General features: G+C 44.0%; 1 protein-coding gene across 2 annotated transcripts in view; it reads left to right on the top strand.

The window, feature by feature from the left end:
• The first annotated feature begins 245 nt into the window (after positions 1–245).
• SEC14L1 (SEC14 like lipid binding 1) overlaps positions 246–9,738 on the top strand; it is a 43,225-nt gene continuing 33,732 nt past the window's right edge. Inside the window, exons 1-2 of one of the 2 annotated variants that reach the window (XM_012578550.5) lie at positions 246–379; positions 2,401–2,492. In XM_012578550.5, coding sequence (XP_012434004.2) covers positions 2,430–2,492 — 63 coding nt within the window. In that variant the 5' untranslated portion in view covers positions 246–379; positions 2,401–2,429. Of the gene's footprint in view, positions 380–1,475; positions 1,817–2,400; positions 2,493–9,738 lie in introns of those variants that run through there. The other variant, XM_030287119.4, reaches the window with a different exon arrangement.

The following is a 9,738-nucleotide window of genomic DNA, read 5'->3' as shown; positions in this document are numbered from 1 at the left end:
CTGATCCTGTGATTAGAGGTTTGGAAGAAATTCTTTGTGAGGGCGGTGAAGTGATGGAACAGAACAGCCGTGGCTCTGCAAGTGTTCAAAGCCCAGCTGGACAATACCCGAAGCAACCCGCTGTAATGTACGGTATCCCTGCCCACGCAGGGAGCGAAATGCGATGACTTTTAAGACCCTTTTTCACCCGCACCATTCCCCCCTCACGCCCGCCCGCCGCCCCGCGCATGCGCCCCGCGCGCGCCCCCGCCCCCGGCAGCGCGCGCAGGCGCCGGGCCCGCCCCCGCCCGGCCCGGCCAGCGACGGGCGCGCGCGCCCCTCCCGCGCAGGACGGCGCTGCCCCGGCGGCATGAGGGGAGAGCGCGGCCGGCTGCGAGCGGTAAGGGCGCCCCGAGCCCCCCAGCCCCGCCGCCCTGCCCTGCCCTGCCCTGCCCCGCGGCAACTTTCCCATTGTCCGCCCGCTCCCCGCCGGCTCCTCTCGGCGCTGGCTGCGGGGAGCCCCGAGGAGAGGTCGGCGCTGCCCGTGGTGGACGGGGGGTGGTGGTGGTAATGATGGTGGTGGTGATGGTGGGGCGGGGGTCGCGGTCCTCGGGCGGGTCACGGCTGCGCCGCTGCGCTCCGACCGGCCCGGGCAGGCGGCTCTGGCCGGGTCCCTGCGGGGCAGCGCGGAGGTGCCACCGGTGTCTCTCCATGGTGCCACCGGTGTCTCTCCATGGTGTCACCGGTGTCTCTCCGTCCCGTCCCCGCTGTCACCGGTGTCCCTCTGTCCCGCATCCCTCCGGAGCAGCGTGGAGCTGTCATCGGTGTCCTGCTGTCTCTCCATCCCGTCCCCGCTGTCCCTCCATCCCGTCCCCGCTGTCACCGCTGTCCTTCCATCCCGTCCCCTCCCGGGCTGTCCCGGATCCCTCCGGGAGCTGTCACAGGTGTCCCTGCTCCTCTCGAGGTGTCCCGCTCGCTGCGGGGCTGTCACAGGTGTCCCGTCCCCTCCCGGGCTGTCCCCGGTCCCTCCGGGAGAGCTCAGGGCTGTCACCGGTGTCCATCCATCCCGTCCCCTCCCGGGCTGTCCCGGGTCCCTCCGGGAGAGCTCAGGGCTGTCACCGGTGTCCCTCCATCCCGTCCCCTCCCGGGCTGTCCCGGGTCGCTCCGGGAGAGCTCAGGGCTGTCACCGCTGTCCCTCCATCCCGTCCCTTCCCGGGCTGTCCCGGGTCCCTCCGGGAGAGCTCAGGGCTGTCACCGGCGTCCCTCCATCCCGTCCCCTCCCGGGCTGTCCCGGTTCCGCCGCGGCGGGAGGAACGCGGAGTTTCTTTGTTGTGTAACTCTTTTTGTCCGGGGATTAGAGAACGTTTGCGGCTGTTTGTGCTGATTCAGGTGTTTTTTTTGGTTTTTTTTAAAGGAAAATTGCGGGGTAGTCATGGGTAAATTCTTCTCGGGGCTGGGATGCCGGAGAACTTTCCTGTGGCTCGGGGGTTGTTCTTGGCTCCGGCCGGGGCCGGGGAGCCGCCGAGCCGCGCTGCCCCAGCTCCGGGGTCGGGAGCGCTCCCGCAGCGCCTTCCCGACAGAAAAGCGAAGCGAACTTGCTGTAGCAAACCCATTTCTCGCTGAAATGAGGCTGGCTCGCAGCCCGCGATTCATACGCGAGTGCTACTGCCAGGATTTTTCAATAAACGTAATTGCAGTCGAGAGAGTTCGGGTCAAGCACTCTGCTGGGTAGAGCAGGCACGAAGCCTTTGGAGTGATTCCTCTCCGTGTTGCCAGCGAATCTTTTCTGGCTGCATAGTGGAATTTTTCTCGAAGTTTTTTTCCCCCCAGCTATCTCGTAAGTTTCTTTCAAAAGTTTCAGTTTTTCTAGAGATGATCGAGGAATGCCCTTGATTCATCAGTGTGAATTTGTAATCCATTTTTTTCCTTCCTTCTTTCTGCAAACAAGCACTTTTAATACTTTTTTTTTTTAACCTCTTTTTGTGCTTTCTATATTTTTTTTTCCCTAGTCCCTGCTCTGAGAAGGGCAGCCCACATACCATGCTGGGGGACTGGGAAATGCTTCTCTGCCTGTCGCTGGGATGTGTCAGTGTTTGGTTCTCAGCAGCAGCACAGGAAGTGTCACCATCCTGACAAAGAGTCATAAAATATGTTGAAGATTTGTTACTAAAAGTGGACTAAAAATGTGCTAATTTTATCTTGTCTTTGGAAGAAATGATAAGTCATTTCTGACAGAAATATATATATATATGTATATATAGCTTTTTAGGGCCCCTGTTGGGTCTTAAAAAAGGTTGTCAGGGAATTGTGAAGGATTTCCTGTGGAATTGCTAGCGTGGTACCACGCACAGACTAATTGTAAGAGAGAATTGAAAATGGCTTCCTACGTCTGACAGATGGTTTTAAAAATTTCTTTTTCAGGTTTGAGTTGATCTCACTAAACTGCAGCCATGGTGCAGAAGTACCAGTCCCCCGTACGGGTGTATAAACACCCTTTTGAGCTAATTATGGCTGTAAGTATTAATTTTTGCTGCAGTTTCCTTCTTGACATTTCCTTGTGTTGCTGAGTGCTTGCTGGGCTTTGTTTGATACTGTAGAACATACAAAGGTGAAAACAAAATGCAAAATATGAGAGCTGTGTGTTTCAATGATTTCCTCTGTGCCCAGAATATTTTCTTAACATAATGTTCTCTCCTTTTCTGCCAAAGTTTAGATAGTGTTTATAGATGTATTTGGAAGTTAGAGCAAAAGTAGGATTGAAGTGTACTGGGAGTTGATTACTGGGGGCAGACTCTTCTAGAACAGGAGGAAATGTCATGTACACTGATTAAAAACATTGTTATGGTTGTGTCTTCATCAGTGTAGAGTTTACAGGATTAGAGAGTACAGAGAAAGCCATGAGAGCAAGGATATGCCTGAATGAAAAGGGAGAAAGGACTCTGGGAACATTTTGAGGGAAGGGAAGAAAAAACTTGGTAGGAAGGCCAGAGAGATGAACAAAAAGCCTTTTGGTGCATGTTGCTAATTGGTATGATAGTGGTACAAATAGTAATGAAAAAAAAATAAATTTAATTAGGTTTCCTTTTTTTTTTCTATATCTCCTCCTCTCCCTCCCTTTTCTTTCCTTTTAGAAAACAGAGTGGAAGTAGGTTTTTGACATTTTAAAGTATATTCGGTTGAAACCACAGCTCTGGGGCTCTTATGAGTTACAGAGAGCAATTAAGGAGCTTTTCCCTGATAAAAACAGTTAAAAGTGAACCGTAACCTAAATAATAATTGTTTGATTTCACTTGCTGAAAATACTGTGTTTAATGACTTCAGAGGAGAGTTATAATAGTGCTCATAGAGTAAATATTTGGATAGATCACGTGGTCTGGAGTGCAGGGTTCCTTACAGAAGTGATCCTTTGCAGTCACAGGGCAAAAAGGATAAGATCACTCTACAGGGAATACTTGCATTTCTTTTTATCTTATTCCTAAGGCTGCCTCCAGTGTTACACATGTAGGTCTTGCTCTTGCAGACACTTCAAGGCAGGGTTGCTATTTTGCTGAGCAGTGAAGAAGCCAACTGTGATATGTGTAAGGTCTTTTATGACTTCAGTAGCACTGACAGCTGGGCTTCAGGTGGTCCCTCAGTGAAATTTGGTGGTGTCTGTAACTTTAGCCTTCAGTGAAGTTATACTGCTTCTTAGATCTATCAGCCAAAATCAGTTTCTTAAATGGAATTCCCTGGCTGTTTGCTAAACTGATGAGTCTTTACCTTGCTGCTGAATTGAAGGCAAGAATTCTTCCCAAATTATTTCTTTAAGGATATTTTGAGTCAAAATGGTGATATCAGAATTGTTCACAATGCTTTGCTGGGTGTAATTAGAAACACTTCTTTTTATTAGTATCAACTGAGAATTCTCAAACTGTTCTGTATCTTGGGGATAATATCTGAAGAATAATATTTAATAAATATAAAGTCTTCCCTTACATTAAAATTTTTCTTTAGAAAGCAAGAGGCTATAGTAGGTATGGAACTAGGATAAAATGGTAGTTAAAAATTAAAAGTGAACTAAGAGGAGAGGAATGCTTATAAAAATAATCAGCCCAACAGGATCCTTTTAGAGACTGGAAGTTTAGCTGAGCAATAATCCATCTTATTTATTTAGTCTGTGTCAGAACAGTGGGTTATCACTTGGACTTGTTCAGAATATGAGTGCTGGATGAACATCCTCCCCCTGCCATGTTGCTGCTGTTACTGATTTTTAAAACTCGTAAAATTCTTGCTGGTGGTCCATCCGAATTTTCTGAAGTGTGTGGAGGAGTCCATGAGTCAAATTCTGTGAGGCGTATAAACAGTATATGCAAGCTTGATGCTTTTTGTTACTGTTTTGTTACTGTTTCCTCTTGGTTGAACAGCGATTGCATAAGCTGAAGCGTTTTTGGGAGGAATACTTGTGTCAAATTCTGTGCTCGCTAAAGTGGAAGCACTACCTTGCACATTCTCAACAAAAAAAAAAAAAAGTGCTGTAATGTTATTTAACAGTGCCAGCAGCTCTTCTGAAATGAGGAACAGCCTGGCGTACACCAGGCTTGGATTTAAAGCACCCAAGAAATGACTTAACATTATGTGCTGTGTTTGATTTCCCTTTGCCCCTCTCTTTTATTTGCACCCAGCCCTTGAGAGAATATGTCCTCAAGTAGAGGTTTAAACCCACACCCAGAGAGACTCATCTCTTCAGTAAAATATCTCTGGAGAAAACTTTGGTCAGTGTGGCAGCTGAATTGTCTTAATAAAAATCACTGTTTCTAGCCTGGCTCTTGTGTGAGATCTCATCTTTTGTTCAAGTGCTGAGTACTTCTAAAAATTTTATTTGGCCAGTTGTCCTCCCTTCCCTGGGCATTCTGTGGAACTCCAGAGGCAATTCTTTCTCTGGACAGTAATGAAGTTCACCAGTGTCAGTGAAGCCCATGTGCACTGGGAAGATTCCCTGGATGATGTGTTGCAATTGCGAATTGGAACTCCTTAAGTCAAACTAATAGCTAGCCTTCAGATAGAGAAATCAGTATTAATTCTTCTGTTCTGGAAGCCCTGAGAGAATGCCACTTGCAGAGTGGGTCATTTATAGTGCAAATTTCCGATTTGCCCACTTTCCCCTTCCTGGGTTTACAAGAGGTACTTGAGGGAGAATGGAGCACAATCAGCATTCCATTCATGCAGCTCTAGTGTGTTCCCAGGGAACTTTGTTCTCTGCTAAGGGTGACTGCAGCGCTATATTAAGATAAAAAACTGAATTTTATTCCACTTTGTTCTAAGCTGTGATTGTCAAAACAAAAGCGTTTTGCAGGCAATTATGATATAAAGACTTCTAAAATAGACAAGAGTCAAAATGCTTTTCTGAGTTAAATTGATGTTGAAAATAAGTTTCTCTGTTATGCTTCCTCCACTGAAATCTAAAACTCATGTGTTGAGCCGTGATATATCTCTGTGACAATATCCTTAAGGCATGATCCCTTATCTCCAAGATGGGGATTGGTGAGGAGCTGAGGCTCTGAGAGAGTTGGGACATCCAAAGCTTCCCATCTTCCCTCATCATTATAGTCCAGCTGTGTAAAATCTAATATAAGCTACTTCCCTTGAAGATTTCCTTCTATTGGCAAGTTGTGTGGTTCCAGATAATGCTTAAGATGCAAATATTTTAATGATACTATTTCCTAAACTTGAAAAGATTCTAGGCTAGAAATTGCCACGCTTTAGTCTGACGCACCTAACCCAGGCCAGATTATTTCACCAAATACTTTCCAAAGCTGAAATAATGATTTTTGGCTGCTCTGTGGAATATCTGTCATAATTCAGTTACTGGAATCTCTGTGTGTTAGTGGATATGTATTTTAAAAAGCACCCAGAGCAGCAGCTTGCACAGCTGTTCAGGAGACCAGATAGAATTTTGCTTCTCCTCCTGTTCAGAGTTTACGTAATGCTGGAAGCAGCTGAAATGTGGAAAAATGGCTGTTTACTTAGACTCACTTGTCAAGTTACCAAGGTTAAATATACTGGAGAAAAACTGAGAAGCTGCTTTTATAAAACTTCTAAAGATTACAGATTCAATTTTTTATATATTAGCTTAAAGAGGTTTACATTTAAAGTAATACAGGGACTTTGCTGAATAAGTAGTTCTTAATATTAAAAGGCAGTTAAGAACTTGAATCTTCCTTAACACATATGAGGCTAAAATTAACTTTGGAGATTCGCAGCTCATTTTCAGTCTGACATACTTTAGATAATTCCCCTTGAGTTTAATTTCCAAAGTAAATTTAAATAATGAATAATCACTTGCAATGGCATTTCAAGGGTGGAATTTATGCAAATGGAAAATAAATATGATGTTTGAAAAAGCACAGATTGGATTGAACCATTGACCAGCGGGATTTTTCTTTTTAAGTTTCTGAAAGCTCTGTGGAAAATGTATTGCTCTTCAGCCCATTTAGAAAATGTCCTATTTACAGTCAAAATTACTTAGTTTCAGAAATAATATGAATTTTAAAAAATCAATCTCACATTTTGCCACTGTTCTGATGGAATATCTGAACTATCTCAAGCATGAATTTTTCCTATTAAGCCTAATGTGTAGTGTCTTTGATTATATTATCATTTTAATGGTTCAAATTTGCTGCTTTTGGACATCAGGGTGACTCTCTTTGGCTTTATAGATCTAAAAAATAGTTCTTAAGGTGTATCTCATGAATTAAAATATCCCTAAATTACAGGTAAGTAATAAGATTGTAAATGGGATAAATACACTTCAGTGATAAAAGTAGATTAGAAAAAAATTATCTGTTTTTCCAGATTGACAAATCAAAGTATAATCTCGTGATCTAGGTTGTAATGAGCTTCCTGATCAGCAGTGCATTATTATTTCACTATAAAAGTTATTACTTTAACAAGTCATTAAAAAAAATTCAAACTGTATCAAGCTAAGTGCCACACCTGCTCATAAATACTCACCATTTTTATTCCTTCCAATCTCGTTTTGTTTTCCTGGAAAAAATGCATCATGTGAAGAGGGGTTGAGAGGCTGGTGAGGAAAAGGAAGCTCTTCTGCAAGTGCTTTTGGAAGCACAAAGTAGGGTTTAAATATATAGAGGAGTATTTTATTCCCCTGATGCGCTGTACTTTGCTGAGAATTCGTCCTGGATACTTAATTCCTGGGGAAGGGAATGAAGTTGAGTGTTTGCTCCCAAAACCTCTGAGCTGTTTTCCCTTCTGCTGTAGAACTCCCTGAGTCTCATTTGCTTTGCTTCCTGTCCTTGTTGAAAACTCAGCCTTATTTGCTGTGGAAATGTGTTGGTAAAGCTGTGGTGGAGCAGAGCCTTGGGTGGAATTTCTGAATCTATATTAAATGCCTGCAGTTACAGTGCTGGTTGATGGTGGTGCTTCCTGTGTCTGACATGGTGTAAGAAGAAATGATTATTTGGCCACTTGTTTGGAATAAGCTGTGGGTAACAAATGGGAGAGTTGACTTCAGCACTATGGAAAAATATTGACTTAGCAGCCTGCTAACAGTGCAATTTATGTGTTATTTTGTGTTATTTCGTGACCTGCTTAGCTGCTTCCATTCTTGGTTTCCTGGGATTTTTTTTGTTTTGTTTTTCTTGGGGTTTTTTTTGGGCAAACACATGACCTGACTGTAGCTGACAGCTGCATTTTTCTTGTTCACCAAATGCTTTGAGTCAGTTTTTAACAAGTCCTTTACACTTTAAAAGCTAAGCCACCACTGCTGTCACACTCTGAAAGGTGTCAGAGGAAGGAAAATATGTATCAAAACTGTTTTTGTGTTTTGTTCTGAAAACACTCCAAGCTTTTCACCCTTGCAGGTAGGTGTTTTAGCTCTGCTGTGAAGTGCTGCTCCAGGATCTGTTGATCCAGCCAAGTGATGTTGCCTTTGAGTTAAAACTCTTAAATATGTGGGAATCTGGCAGAAAAGAAGTGGTTACACATCCTGCAGAGTCCTGGGCACTCGGGGTTCTACAATTACAGTCTGGACAAGGTATAATAACTTCATGCTAATGTCTAATGTGTGATTAGACAGTAAGAAGCATGTGTAAAAGCCTTCAGAACCTTCTGGGAAAGAGATAAGGTGAATTTTTTGGGGATTGATTAAAAAAACATATCCATTGAGAAGCCAGAGATTGCTTAGAGAACAGAAGGAGGTGTTTTCATATTGCTTGGGCAGTGTGTGCTGCCCAAAGACTTCCCATAAATCACTTTCAGAATCCAGAATCTGGAACCCAGAATTGAGGGGGTATTTGCTGTAACCAGAATTGCTTTTGCTTTGAACTTCATTTGGAGTCAGTATGTTCCTGGAGGGAGGCCAGTGATGGAATCTTTAAGCTGTTGCATTCTGAATATAAAATGAATCTTCCGAGAATATGCAAGGAAAGCTGTTAATTAGCTCAAGTTGAAATTAATTACAGGTTGGTCTTAAATGGTCTATTTCCTTTTCTCCCAAGTGAATTTGTCTTCCAGTTTTTTCATGTAGTTTAAAAATACTGTGCATGTATTCTAAATGAAGAACTAGCATGTTAAGCTGAATTATTTAACACTTTATTTCGTTTTTGTGATAGAGTTAGGTTAGCAGCTCATGTAAAATGTTAAGTAAGGGCTGTTACAGGTAGTTTAATAATTTGACTTTCCCACAGTCAAACTGCAGCTGCTTTCAGCCACCACCAGTCAGTCAGTGGTGTCTGAGATCAGAGCCCTGCCAAGGACCCACACATGGCTGGGAGGACAGCCTGGCATCCTCTGGGCTCCACTGCAGCATGGAGCAGCACTGCCAAGAGAGCACAAGCCAGCAGTGAGCCATCACAATTTGACATCAGCCTTCACGTTCTTGGCTTTTCTCTGCACAGCTTTTGCTCAAGTCATGCTAATTTTAGCCCAGTCCACAAAATTTTTCAGCTTGTGGTTAGTGACCTCTGTCTTCTAAGGGTCAGAGAAATATCACCAATATGTGGTTTCCCACTGTAGCTGAGCTGATGCACCAGGCTGCTGCTCTTGCTTTCTTGCAAAGTTGATCAGCAAGCCAGCCTAGGGACACAGGCTGGGCCAGAGCTGTCTGGAAAAAAGGAAGATAAATTCCTTGTCAACCCCATTTCCTCACTGAGCACCCCCGTGGGAGCAGGTGCTCGCTCCCCCCGTGCTGTGGGTGAGCTGCTGGCAGCTGGCTGCAAGGAACAGGAGTCAGCAGGGCATCTGTCACTGGAGCTGCACTCTGGGAGCCCTCATTCCCTTGGGAAATAATTAGGGATCTGCAGTTTAGAAAATGCATAAGCTGCTTGCTGTTACACTAAATGAAGGGGCCATTAGAAACCTGATTCAGCAGTCTTCAGGTATTATTTAGCAGTGCAAAGTACTTGCAAATTGGACATAATGGTTTGGGGTTGTGGATTTTGTGAGTTGCTTTGGCATAAAGGGGGCTCTATCCTTGCTTCAGAAAAATGAAAATTAAAAATTTCTACATTGTATGCTGGAACAATTACATGTGAATGGACTGGCTGCCTGTCTTGCTTTGTATTGGTGTATAAAACTTCATATCTGAGCATTTTCTATCTTGGACTTCTCTTGTGTTTTGCTTTGTTCATGTATAAAACTTCATGTCTGAGCATTTTCTATCTTGGACTTCTCTTGCGTTTTGCTTTATTATAATTAGTTTTGGATTCTATATATATGCAAATTTGAAAATAAAAATATCAGTGGGCTACCACCTTTAACTCT

This window comes from Taeniopygia guttata, chromosome 18 (genome assembly GCF_048771995.1).
Source record: "Taeniopygia guttata chromosome 18, bTaeGut7.mat, whole genome shotgun sequence".
Taxonomy (NCBI): Eukaryota; Metazoa; Chordata; class Aves; order Passeriformes; family Estrildidae; genus Taeniopygia; species Taeniopygia guttata.
The sequence above is the reverse complement of the archived record's forward strand: the minus strand, read 5'-3'. Positions and strand labels throughout refer to the sequence as shown.